General features: G+C 45.5%; 1 protein-coding gene across 1 annotated transcript in view; it reads right to left on the bottom strand.

Annotated features, from left to right (window-relative positions):
- Positions 1-19,827, bottom strand: part of map1b (microtubule-associated protein 1B) — a 34,893-nt gene extending 15,066 nt beyond the window's left edge. Inside the window, exons 1-2 of the mRNA XM_056291030.1 lie at positions 19,644-19,827; positions 11,933-12,034 (exon numbers count right to left, since the gene is read on the bottom strand). Coding sequence (XP_056147005.1) covers positions 11,933-12,034; positions 19,644-19,827 — 286 coding nt within the window. The remainder of the gene's footprint in view (positions 1-11,932; positions 12,035-19,643) is intronic.
- Between the last annotated feature and the right edge of the window lie 3,775 nt (positions 19,828-23,602).

Here is a 23,602-nt window from a genome sequence, read left to right as displayed (position 1 = left end):
AAAAATAGGCAGACTTGGCGGCGGTGAGGGCATCTATGTAGGCAGAGAGGTGGAGGTTGTGGGCTTCTTGATGTGCAGTGAGAGATGTGAAGAAGAGATGATGTAGAAGTACAGAGAAGGTCGGAAGGAGTTACATTGTGTCTTTGTGGATTTAGAGAAAGCATGTGACAGGGTGCCGAGAGAGGAGGTGTGGTATTGCATCTGGAAGTTGGGAGCGGCAGAGAAGTATGTAAAAGTAGTGAAGTACATGTATGAGGGCAGTGTGACAGTGGTGAGGTTTGTGTTAGGACTTATGGATGGGTTCAAGGCGGAGAAGGGATTATGTCAAGCATTAGCTCGGAGTACTTTCTTGTTTGTAATGGTGATGGACAGGTTGACAGATGAGATCAGGCAGGAGTCTCCGTGGACTATGATTTTTACATTGTGATCTGTAATGAGAGTAGGGAGCAGGTTGAGGAGAGCCTGGAGAGGTGGAGGTATGCACTGGAGAGAAGAGGAATGAAAGTCAGTAAGAACAAGAGGGAATCCATATGCTTTAATGAAAGGAAGGACAGTGGAATGGTGAGGATGCAAGGAGTAGAGGTGGCGAAGGTGGATGAGTTTAAATACTTGGGGTCAACAGTTCAAAGTAATGGGGAATGCGGAAAAGAGGTGAAGAAGAGAGTGCAGGCAGGGTGGAGTAGGTGGACAAGAGTGTCAGGAGTGATTTGTGATGGAAGGGTACCAGCAAGAGTTAAAGAAAATACTTATAAGATGATAGTGAGACCAGCTATGTTGTATGGTTTTGAGACAGTGGCACTGACAAAAAGACAGGAGGCAGAGCTGGAAGTGGCAGAGTTGAAGATGCCACAATCTTCGTTGGGAGTGATGAAGAAGGACAGGATTAGGAATGTGTATATTAGTGGGACAGCTCAGGATAGATGGTTTGGAGACAAAGCAAGAGAGGCAAGATTGAGATGGTTTGGACATGTGTGAAGGAGAGATGCTGGTTACACTGGGAGAAGGATGCTGAACATGGAGCTGCCAGGGAAGTGGAAAACAGGAAGGCGGAGGAGGTTTATGGATGTGGTGAGGAAGGACATGTAGGTGGCTGGTGTGACAGAAGAAGATGTAGAGGACAGAAAGAGAATGAAACAAGTGATCCGCTTTGAGGACCCCTAACAGGAGCAGCCAAAAGTAGTAGTAGTAGTAGTAGTAGTAGTAGTGGTAGTGGTAGTAGTAGTAGTTGTAGCATTAGATAAACCAGGAGCTGGATTAAAGTGACCCAGCCACTGGGTAGGTACGAGGTGGTGGCTACGTGGTAGTAGTGGTAGAGAGGAGATGGACGGTTTGCAGTTGTCACTGAGAATGGCCCAGCCACTAACCCATGAGCTGGTCCGCAGAAAAACTACCCAGCACTGTGTAAATAACCCAATAAAATGACCCAGCAGACTCAACCCAGTGTTTGTGTAGATTAAACAACCCAGCCATGTGAAAGGAACATTTGTTGGCCAAATTTGACTTTCCTCACAGAACAAGCCTTTTGGTCACTGGCTTTCAGTATTTATCTGAGGAGAACAGGGGGTAAATACAAAAGTCCCTGTAAGGGAATTAGCAGGAAAAAAAATAGCTGATGATCCACACTACCACACTTACTGTGCATCTCTCTGTGTCCTCACCATCAAAAAAATGACAGAATTTGAAATGAGCAGAGAGAAATAAGGGTGGGAGCAGTGGGCTTTGGAGCTTGCTTGACCATAACAATCATCTTCATCAATAAGCAATATCCCCAAAGGCTCCGTGAATCTCTGTCTCTCTCTCTTGCAAGGTAATGTACCATGCATCAGAGAGCATTCTCTTTCTGACTGAACAGAAAATACAAGACAAGCGTATCCCACCACAGGCTGAGCCATCAGACTGAGGAGCCTCTTTTATGAAGGCATTAAAACAGATCATCAGAATAAAAAAAAACAGTTCCACTGTGTATATAAAATAAGTCCTGGATGATTTGCTCTCTGTTTTCTTCACCATCTCTCCATACCCCATCTTTGTCTATGTCAACAAAATGTTGGACTCCATGACTTGTATTTTTATTTTTTTTAGGGAGTTGTTCCTTATCAGACGTGAGGGTCTAAGGACAGGATGTTGTGTTGCTGTAAAGCCCCTTGAGGCAAACTTGTAATTTGTGATATTGGGCTATACAAACAAAATTGACTTGACTTGACTTTCAGCTGCAACGATGTAAGACATTTTTACTGAAAATTGTCAGTTTATCTTTTCTTACAGTGTCATGGGTGACTCCACCAGAAGCACAAAAGAGAGTCTGCTTCTCACTCTCCTTTACCAGCTCAGCCGAGTATGATTAGCCACCTGCTAATTTGTATCAGTGTCTCAAATTATTATTCAGTTGACAACGGGGCTAACACTGGCAAATTTCTAATTAGAACATGACAGGGGGAAAAGCAATATAGAATACAATATAACGTTTACATCCTTCCTATCCCATTCTTCATAGATACACAATTTCTTGAATTTGTATGTGTAAAGTATATATTGTGACGTGGTGCAGGGTATAGGGAAGGGGCCAGCATGAAACAAATATGCTGAATGTCTCAAACATTCTAGGGAAATTATCTGAGACTGACCCCTTGATGAAAATCAGGTTTATGATCCCAAATTGGTTTTTGATAATGAACTGTAATGTTGTTCTCAACCCACCCACTTGGGATGGGCCTTAATAGATCTGTGTTTACGAGATAGGGTGATTTGATTCTCGGGTTGCTTTTAAAATTGCTGTGCTGTCTGCAGTGAAGACAGAGGGCAAGAAAATCTATATGTAGCAGGGAGGATCATATATCCTCTGTTTGACACCAGGGCTCTCCCTTTCTCTTTGTTTTCTTCCCCGCCGAGCTCTCCACCCTTCATCCCTCCTCCCCTCTGTGGGGTCTGCACTTCCTGTTCCCAGGGAGGAGCCCTAACGCAGTGTGATGCAAAGCATATAATCCAACAAGCAGATGGGTAATTGCATTACCCATCACTTTTCCCCTGTCTCTTTGCGAAACGTGGTACCAGCAAAAAAACAACTGGCATCTTGTGTTTTCTATACAAATGGACTAAGGCTGACTAATCTCTAGTTAAGCAAGTAAAAATGATACTCGCTACAGTATATCTTAACATAAAACATAAATACTATGTCATTGTTTTGTTGATTTTTGTTTTTTAGGTTGGTGGTTTAAACAGAGGAAGGCAGTAAGTTTTTAGTTTCCCTGGGACACATTACATTACATTACATTACAGTCATTTAGCTGACGCTTTTATCCAAGGCGACTTAAAATAAGTGCATTTAACGTAGGAAATCAGGAGAAATACTAGTCATCAGAGGTCATAAGTGCATCTAAGCAAGCATAAGCAAGAAAGATAATACTTACTCTATTCTAGATGAACCAGCAATTCAGAATCACTCCAGAAGTTAAAATGCACACTTAACGGATTTTGAAAAACTTTACTTACCTATTTTGTTAATGTGACGTTAAATGTAGGTGAAGAGCATTTTAGCACCTCCTGGTTGCTTTGAATACTGTAGCTTTAAATGACATTGTTCCCTATTGGTCATTTATGATCACATGGGTAGGGTCATAGTTCGAGACCAGCCATTTTGTCTTGAGATTTTGCACAGTAAAATGCTCCAGAACGCTCTGTTTAAACGTTTGCATCCGCCTGTGTTGAGCTTTGGAGAAGCTTTGATTTTTCACTATTCTGTCCCCTGCATGCGTGGCTGTACACGAAGTGATAGATAGCTAAACAGATGTGTAATGTCCGTAGACGCCTTGTCTTACTGACATAAGAATAATTCAAGAACGAGCCGACTTTGTAGGTTCTTAACTGTGTAGCTTTTACTAGCGTTCATCCGACATACAACCTTCATAACATGCGCTTCTCACTTCCTGTATACGTCACACGCACTGCACGTACACCCGTGAGTAGGTCAAGTTAAACACGTGACCTTTCATTCATTACATCTCCCCCTCTAAGATGATTTTCTAACCTGTATATCACCCCCCTTTTCAAAAAAAATAAAAATTCCCCCACAGTACACAAGTCCATACGCCTCACAAATCCAGCCGGATTGCAGGCTTGCTCACCCTGCCAGAGCGAGTAACATATGGTGTGGAAGTTGGCATTTCTGCTGCTCGGGACTCATCCATGTTTCCACTCTCCCCTGGAGTGACATGGTCAGGATCCCTGCTGACAAAGGTGAGTGTTTTGGGTGTGGCCAACAGGTGGCGCCTGTTCCTTCTGTAATGTTCACCTTGAGCTGTCTCCACTATGTAGGATCTGGGAGTGGAGCTCTGACTGTGAACAACTGCTGGCATTGTCCATGTTTTCTGTCCATCAAGTTTGGTGAGTACTGCGTCACCCGAGTTCAGTGGGCCCAGTGTCCGCACGCCGTTCCTGCGGTTGTAGTAGAAAGCCTGCCTCGATTTGGCTGCGGCGTCAGCGGTTTTGATCAGTTCCTCTTTAGGCCAGGCCGGTTTCAGGTTATGCTGCAATGTGGGTAAGGTGGTTCTGAGTCTCCTACCCATGAGCAATTCCGCTGGACTGGCTCCAGTGGAAGAAGAGGGTGTAGCTCTGTATGTCAACAGGGCGAGGAGAGGGTCTTCCTGCCTTAATATGCTTTTGGCTATCTGAACAGCCCTCTCTGCCTGTCCATTACTCTGGGGGTAGTGTGGGCTTGAAGTCACATGGATGAAATCATAATCCTCACTGAACCTCCTCATCTCTTCTGAAACTAGCTGTGGCCCATTATCACTAACTACAATTTCAGGGATACCAAAACGTGCAAATGTAGCCTTCAGCCTAGCTACAACCTGACTGCTAGTAGTTGTTGGTAGATTTAGAATCTCCAAAAACCTGGAATAATAGTCAGACACTATCAAGTAGTTTTGCTTTTTGTACTCACACAGGTCTATGCCAACTTTCTGCCATGGTCTGGATGGGAGCTCACTTGACATTAAAGGCTCTTTTCTCTGTGTGTTCTTGTGTTCTCTGCAGAATTGACATTGCTGTATCTTTGTTGTAATGTGCTCTGTCATTTTGGGCCACCACACTGACTGGCTAGCTCTCTCTCTGCACTTAACTATCCCCTGGTGCCCGTCGTGTATTCTGTCTAAGATCCCCTCCCTCATCTCTGTGGGAATGACGATACGACTGCCTCTGATGACTAAACCATCTACCTCAGATAACTCCCCTCTCACCTGATAAAAGTCTCTGACTGTCTCCGGCACTTTATCGACATACTCAGGCCAGCCGTGTCTGATGAAGCCCAACACTGTCTGGAGCTGCAGATCCCCATCCGTGCTCTGTTTTATCTCCTGCATCCTTTGAGGTGTGGCAGGCACCTGGCACACGATGGCATCAATGTGCGCTGCAACATCATCATGAGAAGCACCATCTCCGTAGCGCTGCTCTGGGCCTCTGGAGAGTGCATCAGCCACAGCTAAAGTTTTGCCTGGTGCGTATTCAGCCACTGCATTGAAACGCATCAGCCTCATTAACAGTCTCTGGCACCTAATGGGCACATTATCCAAGTCTTTGCTGTTCATGAGAGGCACTAGTGGTTTATGATCGGTGACAAGTCTGAAATTGTCAAGCCCAAACAAGTACTTCTCGAACCTTTCACATGCCCAGACGCTGGCTAAGCACTCTTTCTCGATCTGTGCGTACCTTGTCTCTGCGTCACTCAGCCGTCGGGAGCAGTAGGCCACGGGCTTCCAGTGTTCCCCGTGCTGCTGGAGCAGAACGCCTCCCAGCCCGTAGCTGCTGGCATCTGCTGACACCACCGTAGCCTTAGTGACGTCGTAAAAGGTGAGTACCGGGGCGGTGGCGAGTGCTGCTTTAAGGTCTTGGAATGCTGTGTTCTGTGCAGGTCCCCACAGCCACTCTGTCGTTGCTTTAAGCAGTCCATAAAGCGGCTGACCTACAGTGGACAGCTCTGGGACGTATTTTGCCAAATAGTTCACCATCCCGAGGAACCTCTTGAGTTCCGTCACGTTCTGGGGCTGAGGAAAGTTCTCTATTCCGGCCACTTTGTCCGGGTCAGGTCTGATGCCTGCCTCGTCGATGATGTGACCAAGGAAGCGGACTTGTTTCTGTTTGAACTTGCATTTCGCTTGGTTCAGTTTGAGACCTGCTGTTTCAATGACCCCCAGCGCCTCTGCTAGGCGCCGGTCATGGATTTCCTCAGTCTTTCCATGTATAAGGATGTCATCCATGTACACCTCTGTGCCCTCTAGCCCGGTCAGAGTTTCCGCCATCTTTCTCTGGAAAATCTCTGGAGCACTCGTTATACCAAATGGAAGGCGGCTGAAAGCATACCTTCCAAATGGGGTGATGAAAGTGGTGAGCCCCCTGCTGTCTTCATGCAAGGGGATCTGGTAAAACCCACTTGCTGCATCCAACGTTGTGAAGAACTTTGACCCTGCGAGCCTTGGCATTATTTCCTCCATAGTGGGCAGCACGTATTTCTCACGTTTCACCGCTCGATTCAGCCTCCTGAGGTCAGCGCAGCAGCGAACCTCTTTCTTGTTCGGTTTCAGCACCGGCACCATAGCGGCGCACCATTCTGTGGGCTGAGTCACTTTTTCAATAATGCCCTCATTTTCCATGCGCTGCAGTTCTTTCTTAACCCGTGGTACAAGTGGCAGCGGTATCCGTCTGGCTGTATGCACCGCGTATGGCTGGGCACCCTCCACCAGAGCTATTTTCACTGGGTCTGTTTTCAGCAGTCCACTTGAACCGAAAACTCCACTGACCTCATTCATCCGCTTCACTAGACCCATCTCCACTGCCTCTGGACGACTCAGCAGACAGCTGCCTCTCCCCTTGATCACATACACTGGAAAGGAGTATTGTTTCTCCTTGTAGTTGGTTGTGGCTTGAAACTGTCCTATGCAGCTGATGTTTCCACCTGGGCTTATGAAGCATGTGTCAGGAGGTCCCAGTTTTATGTTTGGCTTCAGCTTTTTAAATGTCCCTTGGTTGATAACAGTAGCGTCAGCCCCCGTGTCAATTTTAAAGGTTATTGGTACATCACTTATTGTTAAACTAACAGTCCAATCTTCCTGACTGCTCTCTTTGCCAACTTCTCCCAGAAAGTACAGCTGTTTAACCTCTTCAGTGACTTCTCTCACCGCTTTAGAGTGACATACACGCTCCCAATGTCCCTTTTTATGACACTTGTTGCACTTACTGTTCGTTGCAGGACACTTCCGCTCATCGGTGTGCTGCGTCTTGCCGCACCTCCCGCATTCATCTACTTTGTTGGTTGCAGGTCTGCTGCCACCATGACGCTGTCCGCCCTTTTTGTTTTGGCGTTCGTCCCGCCATCGGACAACATTGACGTTAGCCAGCTGGGCCTCTGGTTGGTTAGCTTGGAGGCTGAGCTGCTTTGTTATTGCCTCCGCCTGGCGCACTTGTTCAATGACTTTCACCAGAGTAAGGTCCGCTGTGAGCTGGAACTGACGGGAGAGCACCTTGTCTTTTGTGCCCACTACCAGACGATCTCTGATATGTTCATCCCTCTTGTCCCCAAACTCACAGTGTTCAGACAGCTCATACAATGTCCGGATGTACATCTCCGCTGTCTGTCCTGGCTGCTGGCTACGTTGATAGAAGCACGCCCTCTCATGTATGATGTTACGGCGGGGAATAAAGTAGCCGTCGAACTTTTTCAGTACGATATCATAGTCCACTTTATCACCCTCCGCCGCGAAGTCAAACGAGCTGAATATCTTTTCAGCCTCGCTGCCCATTGCATAAATCAGCGAACTCACTTGAATCTCCCCGTCGTCTTTATCCAGCTTTGTCGCGAGCCTGAAGCGCGAAAACCGTTGTCTCCACTCCGGCCATTCAACGGGGCAGTCAAACTTGAATTCACTCGGCGGATTAAACTTCGGCATGACTGCTCGTGTTCCGATACACAGACTATTCTGACACCATGTAATGTCCGTAGACGCCTTGTCTTACTGACATAAGAATAATTCAAGAACGAGCCGACTTCGTAGGTTCTTAACTGTGTAGCTTTTACTAGCGTTCATCCGACATACAACCTTCATAACATGCGCTTCTCACTTCCTGTATACGTCACACGCACTGCACGTACACCCGTGAGTAGGTCAAGTTAAACACGTGACCTTTCATTCATTACAAGATGTACCAGGCACTCTGCCCCAGCTAAGGCAGCTGCAACCTCTTTCTCTTGCTTCACTGTGCTAGAGCAGCCCCCATGCGTGCCTCCTCCACTCTCAACCGGGCTTTTTCAACCATAAACTCGGTTTCTCTTTTAACAAAGGTCGAGCGAGCACGCATGGAGGCTGCTCTAGCCACACCCACATGTAACGTCACAGTCCTCTGTCTGCTGTCCTCCGATTTTCTCGATGACTGTTCATATGCTCAACTTCACACTTGGCAGATATATTGGATATATAGAATGACCAGGATTTCGCTCCTACCTAAAACTTTTAAACTCTATACTCTGTCAAGATAAATACTCATTTGAGATATCAATGCTTTACATATGTTAGTATGGCTGTTCAGAAACTGACACCAAAATTAACATTTTAACAACTTTTAATTCTATTTTTCAAACAATTAAAAATGGCCGCTGTCCAACGCCTGTAAATACTGCAACGGTAGCCATGGTGCGTCTGTAACGGCATCTGTGTTGTGTTGCTAAGGGACCACTCGAAGACACACGTCTGTTAAGATACGCTTCTTTACTTGGAACAACACACGTCGCACACCCCTTCTCCTCTCTTACAGTCACTTACATCCTATATTGTCCTCTAGCTCCCCCTACTGTCCTCCAACTGCATCAACTCAAGACATCGCAATCTGTAACCAGACATGTTCGCAATAATCACAAATCAAATTTAGACTATTTCTCTGCACTGGAGAACGCTAGTTTTTTTTCTTCTAGGACAGAGCAATGAAATTCGCGAAGGAAATGATGCGACCAAAACACGTCGTAAATCGCGACATGATGCGCACTGTCACGCGCAGAATTACGAGACGGTAATTTTGACTGCTCATGGTCGTTTTAGATAGATCTTTCTGATCCGGGGTTGTACTGCACCACGAGGCGACATCGCTAACGCGAGACTAAAGGGGGCCGCCCCCTAAGTCTTGTGTAGTTTACATTATTGCAGCAACTTTGGGGGGCAAACACAGGAACCACCGCAGCCGGGACGCGAACCCGTATCTCCTGCATCGCGGGAGATATCGCTAACCGCTCGACCAAAGAGTCCGTTCCGTTGGCCAACGGCTAACGTTTCTACTTATCCATGCACGTTACATTATCTCATATATATATATTTGTCTGTGCAATTTATCTAAAACTAATTTTAAACGCAAATATATAGAATTTTAGGGGAATCCAGGGAGTGGCAGGTCTGTATCTTTTTTTCTCTCTCACACAGTGATTAAACTTTGAAAATCCAAAATGGTCATAATGACCATCTTGGTCTTTCTATTTTTAAGGACCCCAGGAAGTGCAGTGTCGAGTGTGAAGTTGTTTGAGTGAGTGGTTCTCGAAAAAGTTGCGAGCAGCACTACCGGAGGCGAAGCGTCCGGCCCGTTCCAAACAGGCGGGTTCTGGACGGGGACTGCACTAGTCTATTTAAAACAGCATGCCAGTGTGGGCTGTTTACAAACCTGTTGATTGCAGTCATTTTTAGCATGATCTGCATCATGTATTAACCACACTCAATTACATGCAATATAAGGCCAAAAATAAAAAAGCAAGAGGAGGGGGTGCACATGAGAGATACTGGCAATCAGTTGTCATCTCATTCTTACCTCCCTAATCATCAATTACAGCACAGCACAACACACAGATTAAAAAAAAAAATCTTATTGTGTTTGGCAGTATGCTTCAATACATTTTTTTTAACCTGGGATATTGTTTGCACACTTATAGTCTCATATCATGATTTTTTTTAAAATGTGTATTACATGTACAAATAAATAACACTTCAGCAGAGTGAAGGCAAACAAAAAAACAAAAACAACTTCCCCCTTAAGAAAGAGCAGGAAAAAGCGTATAGCATGAAATTCAAAGTGAAGGGTATTGTGCCAGTTTGGCTGCTTATTCAACTCTTGATACTTAAACTCTTACCTTGTTTTTCTTGTTTCTCTGTGTTTTTTCCTGTTTCAGTTTTCAGATACACTACTCACATCTTGTTCATTTTTTTTCCTGTCCACTATCTTTCCTGACATCCAAAGAAGTTGAATCAAGTGCAACTGGACTTGGTATCCAGTTGCACTTGATTCAACTCCTTTGGATAACCATGACCTGGATGAATGAGAACCTTCACAGATATCTTTCCTGTCACCTCGCCATCACTGAATTGTTCACTTTCTTTTTTCTTTCTCTCCTCTACCTCATTGTCTGACCTTCTCTCCTCTCCTCCTTCCCCTTATTATCCTCCCTCCTTCATTTTCAGGGACAAAGCCAAGCCACTGGGAGTTCCACTCTACTAATTACCCCCATCCCTTCTCCGCATCTGTACCTCGTTGCAAGGCAACCATCCACAGGCAGGAGGAAGGACGGAGGAGAAAATGGCAGACACAAGATGAGACGAAAGGGAGGGGAGCGACTTCACTAGGAGCACACAGCTAAATAAATGTGGAGTGATATTAAAGTAATTTTGAAATCACAATATTCTTGTCAGTCAGATGCCGGAAACTTACCTTATTTACCACAGAGCAAAGCTTTCTGCAGAGGGTACATTATTTTCTTTCTCTGAAATTATCTATTAGATATTCTTACATAGATTTTTTTTAATACTTCAACAATTGAGCTTTGTTGAAGACTGTGCTGTATCTCTAAGCATCACACAAGCCTTAATTCCCCAAGCTGTAATTTCCCAGACATGCAAATTCAAACAGAGTCTGGGGAAAATGTATGTGTGTCCTTCATAAGACATCATCCAAGACTTGGTACAAAACCCTTACTTAAAAGATATAACTACTGGAGGTCAGTCGATACAGACCTGTATATTTAGTGAATAGTGATTTAATAGCCTGTCTACCCACCATGACATATAATAATGGCATCAGAGGAAAATGTATCCCCCGTTTCCTGTGCTGTGTTTTCCTCCCAAACTATTGTATTACGCCGATGAATCTAATTTATGCTAACATTGTGCCTCATGTCATGAGGCAGCAAAATTGTTGCTCTGCAATCGGATCACATGGTAAAGTCAATAGAGATAGCATTTGTAGACTGAAAAAAAATAAAAATCTATAGTTGGTCTGACCATCAGCTACCGTGAAACTCTGCTGGCCATCACCAATATGGACCACGGCCAAGCAGAGGCTTGAATTGCTGCTGACAGGCAAAGCCATACTGCCAATTGACACACCACATGTCCTGCTTTACTGGACCCAGCCCATCTTTATGGGATCCCTGTTTTTGCTCTGTAATAGCAATACTGTTGAATTAATTTTACAATGCAAATATATCCTGTCATAGATTATCCAGGAATAGGCAATAAAACCCAAAAGCTTAGCTTTACTTTTTAGGACCAGCTAAGACCAGAAACAAAATGCTATTTAAAAAAGTGTACATCTCAACATGTTTTATATAGATAAAATTACAATGAAAGCTATTGGGAAAGTACAACAGCATCAGAAATGCACCAGCTAGTGTTAATATCTTCAGAGCTGTCATCCCTCTTTTATTATTTAATTAATCATAATGTATTATTATTATTAATATCATAATTGATACTATAAATAATATTATTAATATTAAATTATAATATAATTATAATTAATATACACTATTAGATTAATAATTTATATAAATTAATAATAGTTATTATAAATGATAAATAATAATAATAATAATAATAATAATAATTATTATTATTATTATTTCCCTCTGACTTACCTCTCACGTCTGCAGAGAAACGAGCTGAATGTCTGGAGACAAAAAGCTTTAGTTCTTGATCCAGGTTACAGTCAACAAGGTTGGTGTCCCAGGAACGTATTCCTATAAAATGAACAAGAGCAATGTTAAAGCCAAGGGCATGGCAATGTTAAAAAGAAACCAAATTATTTTTTTCAGTCACTAAGAAAACAAACTGTGCAGTACCGCCTGAAACAGGAATCAATAGTACGTACACCCATCGAACTTTACATTGGGGGAATTGGCAACAGGTTCGTGTTTGATTCAGTCCACAGTCACATCGTTATCACTGACGCATTACTTTTAACCCTACCCTTCCACGTCCTTTATTGGACGAGCCAAAGTGAGCATGTTTAGAGAAAATCTATGTTTGGAAATATCTATAGCTGCTGTCTGTTTCGCCACGGGCCTTTCTCACTGCTGCTCTCCATTGAGCTGAGTCATGCAAACTGATGGTGTCATTCTGGGATCATAAAGCAGATCATCAATTTCAAAAAGGCCATCGTAGGGCATCCGGGTAGCATGGCGGTCTGTTCCATTGCCTACCAACACGGGGCTCGCCGGTTCGAATCCCCATGTTATCTCCGGCTTGGTCGGGCGTCCTACAGACACAATTAGCTGTCTCTGCAGGTGGGAAGCCGGATGTGGATGTTCGGGGGAGGGGGAACTGGGGGGAATAGCGTGATCCTCTCACGCGCTATGCCCCCCTGGCGAAACTCCTCACTGTCAGGTGAAAAGAAGCGGCTGGCAACTTCACATGTATCGGCGGAGACATGTGGTAGTCTGCAGCCCTCCCTGGATTGGCAGAGGGGGTGGAGCAGTGACCCAGACAGCTCGGAAGAGTAGGGTAATTGGATGGGTACAATTGGGGAGAAAAGAAGGGGGCACTGTATAAGGTGAGTTGCTGAAATGTATGGGGAAGGGGGCAAGAAAACTAGACTTTAATAGAGGAGCACAGTGTTTTTAAATACAGCAAATATATCACTAATTAACGTAACATTGTTTCTCGAGCTATCCAACAGACACATGGAAGTCGGTCATAACTAAGCTGTGCCGAAAACCAAGGGTGTGGCAGTATGACGTAATCACCAACAGACAGAGAGTGAAGACATCGGTAGGTCTGTTATTTCTGTTAGACTGACTAATACGCTGATGAGAAACCAGAATGATCCCAGATTAAAGGTTGATACAAACATGCTAAGCTCCACAAAAAAACCCCCCACTAAGAGTAATACCATCACACTGCTATACTCAGCACCTTAAAATCCAATTTGGTCTGCTTGAATGCCAATGATAGCCCAATTTTTGCATGCACAAGAAGCAAACTGTTTACAATTACATCCGTCCTTTTAAAATACATTTTCTTCGACTTCCTAGCTTATTAAGCCCACTTATATCTTGAGTTTCTTACTGCTCGTGTTTTTTTCTTTTTGTTGTTTTGTTTTTGAGATACTTTATGATCCCTGTAGGGAAATTCTTTGCATCTAACCCATCCTAGCTGCGTAGCTAGGAGCAGTGGGCAGCCGCCGTGCAGCACCTGGGGACCAACTCCAGTCCGTCTTGCCGTGACTCGGTCAGGGGCACAGACAGGAGTATTAACCTTAACATGCGTGTCTTTTTTGATGGTGGGGGAAACCGGAGCACCTGGAGGAAACCCACCTCAGACACGGGGGGAACAAGCAAACGCCACACAGAGGACGACCTGGGATGACCCCCAAGGTTAGACAACCATGGGGTTCGAACCCAGGACCATCTTGCTGTGAGGCAACAACACTAACCACTGAGCCACCGTGCCCCTTTGTTTTAACTTGCACCATAGGTAGCAAGGTATAGGCCAAACCTGTCAACAATCCCCACCTGATGAGCGTTTACTCTGCCTTTGTTTGCATGAAGCTCTTTCAGTCACTATCCACACCACCCACACAATTTCCCCAACAATATAGTACTTTCACTCTTCCTTGTCATGTTCATATTGATGGCGGTGGTCTTTAATGTGTATCATATGCCATTTTGAAATACTCAGATTTGTTTGAAAATCGTTCCACGGTCGTGCCACGCCCACTAACCGATGACGGATGAGAGAGACAGATAGGCAGAAAGAGGGAGAGAGAGAGAAAGAGAGAGAGAGAGACTTTTAAAATAACTTGTATTTACAACACATTATAAAGATTTTCCATTCCCATCGTTTCAGTACAAACTGAGAAGCGGAAACAGTAAATTCTCAGGCATCATTACACACACACACACACACACACACACACACACACACATACACACTACCATAATAAATTAAAAATTAAGAAAAAGTGAACCATCTTCCCTCATTGAACATAAAACCTGTTTGATCCCCCACAGAGACCTGAAAGTACCGGTCAGGGTGTAGAAAGTGTACTCTATCCTCGGATGAACCACCATCAAACCCTTCATAACCTGCACCACATCCGTCCAGCTCCGTCCCTGACCTAACGTCTTATTCTTCCTGGTCTTCCAGACCGCTAGCTTAGCAGTTCCAAACAAAAAAATAATTGACCAGAACCAAAATAAGTCTTTTTCTTACTGCATAATTGGGCCCAAAAACAAATAAGAGGACAGATAATTTATCCCCCAAAGCTTCCCCCCATTCCCCAGTAGTCTAAATAAGCCCATTCATCGAGGACAAGAGACCAGTAAATGCTCTAATGTTTCCCTTTGTGTACTAAAAGGACATTCCTCCCCAGTGCTTGGATCCAGGTGAGCTCTTTGTCTCTTTATAGCTATTGCTCCATGTTTAATCCCCCACTGAAGGTCAGCCATCCATTTCTCAACAGGAGGCCTTTACAGGACCCTCCACCTGCCGTTAGGGGTACTGTCTGAAGGAAAAATCTCAGTCCACCTCGACTCCTTGACTTCAGCCAGAGAGTGAAGGTTGAGCACCTTCACACAGCTGTGATGAAGCTGCTTCTGCCCACAAGAGCTGGAACTACCCAGCACTGGTGTTTTCAGGGCAAGAAGCAGTCCACACACCCCTCTCGCCACTGCTCAACAGCAGCACTGATAACCAGGGAGGGAAAAATGTCCTCATCGTCATCATTCCATTGGTCAGCTAGAGCACTCTCAGCGGCCCAGACAGGGACTGCCAGACTTCTTCCACAACCCTCCTCAGCACTCAGGAGGACCTGATGTTACTGATGCCGCCGAGTGTGTCCATTACAATGTTACAATTTCAATTAGCAGACGCCCTTTATCTAAAGTGACGTACATCTGAGAGTTAATACAACACAAGCCAGGATCTAGTCAGGCGACAATGCAAGTAAGGGCCAAAAAACTAGGTTCAACTGCAATAGGCCATAGGTGTCAACAGGCAGGCAGTGCACAAAGGCAATGCATAGCGCATAGAAGCATTTATTTATCTATTTGATTTTTCCCCTTTTTCTCCCCAATTGTACTTGGCCACTTAATCCATTCTTCTGAGCCCCCCCCCCCCCCCGGTCACTGCTCCACCCCCTCTGCCGATCCAGGGAGGGCTGCAGACTACCACATGTCTCTTCCGATACATGTGGAGTCACCAGCCACTTCTTTTCACCTGACAGTGAGGAGTTTCACCAGGGGGGACGTAGCGCATGGGAAGATCGCACTCTTCCCCCCAGTTCCCCCCACCCCCCTGAACAGGCGCCACAACCAACCAAAGGAGGTAGTAGTGCAGCGACCAGGACACATACCCACATCCGGCTTCCCACCCACAGACACACCAACTGTGTCTGTAGGGATGCCCGACCAAGCCAGAGGTAACACGGGGATTCGAACCAATGATCCCCGTGTTGGTAGGCGACGAAATAGACCACTATGCTACCCGGATGCCATATTTTTATTAATGCCATCAGGTGTGGAGGAGCTCGTGAAAGAGCTGGATCTTTAGCTTTTTCTTAAAGATGGAGAGTGACTCAATGGATCGCATGGAGTTTGGTAACTCGTTCCACCATTGATGTTTTTATAAGATGGCCCAATTCAGTGACGCCAGCCTCAACAAACTTAGTCCTTACTGTAGCGGGGGCAAAAACGGTATTTCTAAGGAAGTCATTATAAAAGCAGTGGCTCCTCAAAAAGCCACATTCCTGGTCTAGAGTCAGGAGTCTGCGTGACCTTCAGCATCTGCCAGGTGTCAACCATTGAGCTGTAAAAAGGTTTACGTCCTGTCAGATCAGCTTCAGTGATCTTAGCAGAAAAAGCCAGCTTTCCTAAGAAGTAGCCGAGCAGGGGCCAACCAGCATTGACCGCAGCCGTACAGCAGCCTCTGTTCTGTCTGTTGTCTGAAGGCCGCAGTTCGGGATGGATTGTGTATTAGTCCTTGTCCTCCCTCTGCCACAGGGAGATACAGGGCAACGCCCTCATCCAGTGCTAACCAGACCAGAAAAAAAATCATCAGACGCCTCTGCATCTCTTCCACAAGGCCTGGCGGTGGTACTAAAAGAATGAGTCTGCGCCATAGAGATGAGGCGACCAGGTTTTTAACTATCAGAGCTCTTCCTCTGTAGGACAGCTGGGATAGGAACCATTTTTATTTGGACAACTTGGTTTCCACCTTCTCCAGCACTCCCTCCCAGTTCTGCCTGTGGCAGTCCTCACTTCCTAAGTATACTCCTAGGATTTTAGTGCCTCTTTCTCCCCACCTAAGGTTCCCAGGAAGATCAGAAGTGCTCCCCAAAAGCTCCACTGACCCACCCAAGAAAGTCTCACTTTCCCCCCAGTTAACCCTGGCTGAAGACGCCTTTCCATGTAAGACCAGGCATGTAATAATTTATGTAGATCGTGTACTAATTTTACCTTAAAATACCAAAAAAATGTTGGTTTTCCAATGGGAGATAAAATCTGCTCCATTAAAACTAAACGATGGTCTGCAAAAATAACAGGGTGAATCTGAAAATTGACAACTCGAGCAGTAAAAGAACTAGATACGTAAAACCTGTGTAATCTTGCTACACCAACTCTGCCATCTGATAATTTGACCCAAGTGTACTGTCTAACTGAAGGGTGTTTCATCCTCAACACACTAGCCAAATCGGTTTTCTTTCAGACACAAGACAAAACAGAGGATGATTGAAGGTGTGGCTCCTCTCCAGTCCTAGCTGAAGTACAATCCGTGCAACAGTCTTCACCCAATACAATACACTCTCCTGGAGCAATGCCACTTAATTTTTCTTTCAACATTTTAAAAAGCCCTTCATGCCTTGGTTTGGTGCATAAACATTAATCAAAGTAAAAATAAACGCCTCTATTTCAGCTTTCACCACAAGGACTCTGCCCTTCACAGCCTCTTTGCTGGATATGATGTCTGCATTTAAAGTAGAAGAAAATAAAATAGGAAGCTGCTGCACTAAAATTTGTCCCATGGCTAAGGACGTGCTGCCCTGCCCACCATAAGCTCCAGTCTGTTTCATTTGCACTGTCACTGTGAGCTTCTTGTAGAAAAACTGCATCCAGTCTTTTCTGCTTGATTACTTCTGTTATTAAGGCTCTTTCCTGTGTATCTCTCCCCCCATTCATATTTAATGAAGCCACCCCTCAACCCTTCATATAAGGCGAAGAGAGACAGACCAGCAAGAAGTCAGACAGAAAAAGAAGGCAGAAATGAAACACCCAGTTTTGTATGATCATGGCACTTTTAATTTGAGTTTAATCTTCTTTACCATTTTTGTCCTGGGCACTTTTTAACCTCTTCTTAGACCAGTGACACGCTTCTTGAGACAATAACATTTTTGCTATCCAGTAAATCTAACCCCACAACTTTTTGAAGTGTAGTAACTGGCTGAATAAAAATGTTCAACATCAGGAAAGCAATCATTGACATTAGCTTAGTCACCAAATGTGTCATCCAGAAATCCATTAATTTCCTCGGATGAATACCAGTTCACATTCTGAGAAAGGCTGTCCGCTACAGAAACACTATCATATTCAGCTACAGCTTCGCACTCCATGTCAGTCACATTGCCATGGCAACCAGCAGGCTTCATCACCTGCTCCTCTGCCTCACTGTCCAGTATGACCTGCAGCATCTCGGCCTCCTGTACTGCAAAACGTTCCGCATCTCTCTCTGAACTCCCCATGTCGTCCTTCCTCTGCACTGTCCTGACCACGGGTTCAGCCTCCACCTCCCCTGCTGAATGTTCTTTAGACACAGAGCCGCACGCACCGGCGGCTCCACCAGCCTCGCTCCGTACAGGGGAGCAGCCTCGGGCAGCGTCCGCCGTCCGCTGCTCCCCTCCCCACTGTCAGACACATCGGCCGCAGCGGGGTGTTGCCCGCCGCTCCCCCTCCCCACTGTCATCCACACCGGCTGCAGCGGGGTGTTGCCCGCCGCTCCCCCTCCCCGCTGTCATCCGCAGCGGACCCCATTGCGTGCTGTCTATGGGGACAAGCAATCCGCTTGTGACCCACATCTCCACAACACTTCATACTCCCGGAGCCAGCATAACGCGTATAAAATCCCTCCCCATGCTTAACACGGAAAGAGACATCCAGTGTTTGAGTCCGAGAGTCCAAATACATGAACGCTTGTCTCCGCAGAGACTGAACATGCCTCAGATTGGCGTCCTTCCAGCCCAGACCCACCGCCCGGAATCCTCCCGCAAACCTCCCGAAGCGCTTCAGTTCTTGCGCCAGCGCCTCTTTGGGAGTAAAAGGAGGGGCTCCGGGCACGGTGATCCGGGTGGAAGGCACCGGCAGCAGCGGGGGAAACAAGTGTAAACTCACCATCCTTTACAAGCAAGCCGTTTTCTATCGGCTTGTTGACAAACCCCTGTTCCTTCATAAACACAACCACCGCTTTATGCCCTACCTAGTCTCATGAGAGAGAGAGAGAGAGCGAGAGAGAGAGAGAGAGAGGGGGAGAGGATGCACAATAACGAAGAAATAAGGCTTTGGTGGGCCAGGGGGGGTAAATATGATTTATTCTGTAACAATGAACAGATGTACTATGCAGAACAGACAACCGACAGAGCAGCTATTATGTGACAACGATACAAGGGGTTCGACTGTAGCCTGCACAAAACGATGTGGGGGGGGGGGGGCGGGGGCGGCGTTTTCCTCATGGTGGCCCGCCGTCTCACTTCAGTCACCGTGAAACGAGACGTTTTCCCCGCGACAACAGCTGTTCGCTCACCGCCGGAAAACACCGCAAGCTGCACAGGAGAAATGCGCAGTTGTTGATGCGCTGGCGCAGGGCCAGAGAGGCGACGCGGGCTGCGTTCTTGACGCATAGGCTGGATATGCTGAATCACCCATGCCAACTTGATTCGAGGACCCAACCCACGTGTAGAAATGACAACATGGGGCCCGGCAGACGTTATTTAAGAAAACACAAGGCTATCTCGCTAAGCAACTTGGCCCTGGTAAACCGAAAAGATGTTGCATTGAGGATTTGACGGCAGCACATTTGTCCGCGCTCAGTAGCCCCAGTGTGAACAACAACGCTGACTACGGGAGATGCCAGCTGATTAAAATGCAAGACGACGTTTATAGCTTGCATTAAAGTTCATTTATAACACACACACACACACACACACAGAGACACAGGGTGCATGACATTTCCCCGCAAGGCGTCTCGTCGTGCTGCAAATCCAATCTCAACCTGGCTGCACCGCGCGATAACTAGGCTACGCGGCCGATTCACTCGCGCGTCCTCTTTCTCCACCTCCATCTCCCGCCTCCCATCGCTTACCTTTCTCGATATCCGCAATGGCACACTTTAAGTTATCCTCCGCCACGATTTCCCCGATGACAACCAGCAGGTAAAATTTGCTGTCGACGAAGTGCTGCGGAAGACTTGCGGACGACGGGGACGCCATGACGTTACTCGCGCTGTCCAAAGTCTCCAAATCACCGGGATCTACAAGGGTCGCCATCCTGTCTCTAGAGCTTAGGATCCCACACCCTCGTCGCTTCGCTGCGGAGCACGGTAGTGGTCGCCAGACATGCAGTTTTCTGCCCTGTTTAGGAGTGGCCCGGACCTTTTATACCCGCAGACGTCGTGTCCCCGTTGGCAACCGGAGGGAAGAGTGCGAGAGAGGAGGGGGAGGGGGAGGGGGGGTGATGTGTGGAAACAGCAAACTCACAGCTGATGTCATCTGCAGCAAATCGATGCGTCCGGAAGTTCATATAAAAAAAACTGAATCATGTTAAGCAGTTGCAGATCATTTTTTAAAAAGAAAAGTTTCAGATTAGGCCCATGTACACGCGTGTACGACCAGACGTAAAAAGGTCCAGCTGGGGAAAAGTTGAATCCTGGATTTCGGTTTTACAGGTGGAGAGATGAGTTTTGTTTTGTTTTTTTCGTTAAATTATTGGGGGTTTTTTAAGCTAAAACTACTCTACATAAGACGCCAGCAGTTCCACAGTGACTGCTGCATTCTTAATTAGGCTATTTAACACCAAGAAACACCAACCAAAATGAAGACTAAAGTAAACATAGGTACTCGACATAACAAAACAAACATTTAAACTATATATATATATATATATACCATTTATAAAGGTCATTTATAAACAGTAGATGAATTAGCTTAAGATACTCCACGTCTGATCTGAACATACATATACATTTGTTAACATATACAACACATATACATCTAAATAGGGGTCTTTCCCAGTGTTTGAAGACACCACAGCATTGCAGTCCTGACTGCTGCTTTATGATTTATGTTGATTGTCTCTCTAAAAAATAAGCATATCTGGGCTTTAATAAACGTCTCTCATCTCCCAGCGTAAGCTTGTGTTTATTCATTGCTGTATCGTTCGGTTTAAATCCAGCCACTGAGGATGCACAAGCCAGGGCATTCCTAGTGCCGATCCCAAGCCCGGGTGAGTGGGGAGGGTTGCATCAGGAAAGGCATCCAACTTAAAAACGTTTGTCAAATCAAATATGCGGATTATAGATCAGATTTCCATACTGGATCGACCAAGACCCAGGTTATAAACGAAGCTAGAGGTGGGCTTCTCCTTCTCCTTCTTGTCCTCTCCTCATCCTCTTGCCCCTTCCCCTCATTCTCCTTCTTCTTTACCTTCTCCTCCTTCTCCTTCTCATGCTCATCCTCCTTCTTCCCCTCCTTCTTCTTCTTCTGTACCTTGTCCTCCTTCTCCTCATTCTCTTTCTCGTCCTTCTCCCTCATTATCCTTCTCATGCTCATCCTCCTTCTTCTCCCTCTCCTCCTCCTTCTTCATTCTTCTCATTCTCCTTCTCATGTTCCTTCACATGCTCCCTCTCGTTCTCATTCTCATTTTCATCCTCCTTCTTCTTCTTCTGTACCATTCTCCCTCTCATTCTTCTTCTCATGCTCATCATCCTTCTTCTCCCTCTCCTCCTCCTCCTTCTTCTTCTTCTCTCTTCATTCTTCTCATTCTCCTTCTCATGTTCCTTCACGCGCTCCCTCTCATTCTCATAATTTCCCTTCTCCGTCTCCTTCTTCTCCTTCTCCTTCTGGCAGCTTGCATCCTTGATAATGAGTGTTACCCGTGATACTAACTACCGTCAGAGTGCTGCTGTTGTGCATGTTGGCTCACCGGAACGCCGCTGCTACACTAAATGGAATAGGACACTAACTAAGTTTACTAATTAAACCCGTGTTTACCCAGCTAGCAGGGAATGTTCCCACAGCATTGGCGAACATTCCCTACAGGTTCTGCTTACGTTTTAAAGAAGATGTTTTCATCTAAGGTTCAAAGAACGTTTTAAGGATGTTTACCATTTCAAATAACGTTCCTATAAGGTTAAAGGTCAACAAAGGAAGAACGTTTCAGATGCAACATTCTGAGGATGTTTTGGGGATGTTGTTGAGGTAACAGATTCTAGAATGTTCTTCTATAAACCATTCCTGCAATGTTGCATGATAACAAAGGAAGAACATCTGCAAAGCGACATTGTGAAAATGTTTTCAGGATGTTATAAAGGCCTGACATTACAGCACGTTTTTCTGTAACACGTTCCCAGAATGTAATCCTAGGAGAACATTCTGAGATTTTTCTCCTAACACTGTCAGAACGTTTTTATAACAACAAATTGCCAGCTGGGATACCTGCTATTTCATGTCAATGTGACTGTTGTGAAAAAGGTCTGTAAGCGGTTGAGGAGAGTGGTTGGATTTAACATCAGCGTTACAAAAAATGCAAAGGTAGTTTGCAAGCTTCATCGCTGAAGTGCATGATAGACGCCCCCCCCCCCAAAAAAGAAGAAGAAGAAGAAGAAGAAGAAGAAGAAGAAGAAGAAGAAGAAGAAGAAGAAGAAAACCCAGACTTCTGGTGTGCAAATCCTGAGAACTCTAAGCAATAGTTTTACATGCTGCCCCAGGCTGGGAGAGTTCTTAACTGCAGCCTTCATTCTTGTAGTGTACGAGAATTTACAAGAGTTTATTTTCATTTGGCGGACCCTCTTATCCAAGGAAACATACATCTGTCAAGTGGTTGGCTTGTATAGCATTAGGAATCTAGGCCACGACCTCTCAATGGAGACTCGTCCCACCTGGGGTTTGAACATCCGATCTCCGGTGGGAAATCTGGAGTTTTTACCTACATTTTTTTCTTTTATTATGAAAATACATATCATACCTCTTATAGATCTACATATTTAAGCAAAAATATACATAATCGTGGAACAAAGAACAAATAAAAATACAAAACATTCAAATAAAGTTTAATACATAGATGGATGAGGCAAAATAAAAAAAAATAGTGAGGTAGCCTGCAGGCTTTTAGCATGGTTTCCAGCCCACAGCCCCCCCCCCCAAAATCAAAGAAATCCCATTAAAAAAACAAAATAAAAATGAATAGATAAGACAGAAAATAATGAGGTAACCAGCAGGCCTTTGGCGTTCCAGGCTACAGGCCCCTCAACAAATCAAACACACACACACACATACACACACACACACACACACACACACACACACACACACACACACACATGTAAAACTATACTTATGAGGACCCCTCATTGACTACATTCATCTCCTAGCCTTTAACCCTAACCTTAACCATGCAAACTACATGACTAACACTAACCCTTACCCTAACCTTAACCCTAAAACCAAGTCCTAACCCTAAAATAGACCCTTTTACTTGTGGGGCCCCATAAAAATGGCCCCACAAGTTAGGTGGTTTCTGGTTTTTCTATACTAATGGGACATTTGGTCCCCGTTAGGATAGTTAAACACGGTACAGACACACACACACACACACACACACACACACACACACACACACACACACACACACACACACACACACACACACATCCATCCATTATCTGAACCGCTTATCCTGTTCTCAGGGTCACAGGGATGCTGGAGCCTATTCCAGCAGTCATTGGGCGGCAGGCGGGGAGACACCCTGGACAGGCCGCCAGTCTATCACAGCACCCACACACCCACACACACACACACACACACACACACACACACACACACACACACACACACACACACACACACATTCACACCTACAGACAATTTAGTATAGCCAATTCACCTGACCTACATGTGTTTGGACTGTGGGAGGAAACTGGAGCACCCGGAGGAAACCCACGCAGACATGGGGACAACATGCAAACTCCATACAGAGCACGACGCGGTACGACCCCCCGAGGTTGGACTACCCCGGGGCTTGAACTCAGGACCTTCTTGCTGTGAG

This window comes from Lampris incognitus, chromosome 12 (genome assembly GCF_029633865.1).
Source record: "Lampris incognitus isolate fLamInc1 chromosome 12, fLamInc1.hap2, whole genome shotgun sequence".
Lineage (NCBI taxonomy): Eukaryota > Metazoa > Chordata > Actinopteri > Lampriformes > Lampridae > Lampris > Lampris incognitus.
The sequence above is the reverse complement of the archived record's forward strand: the minus strand, read 5'-3'. Positions and strand labels throughout refer to the sequence as shown.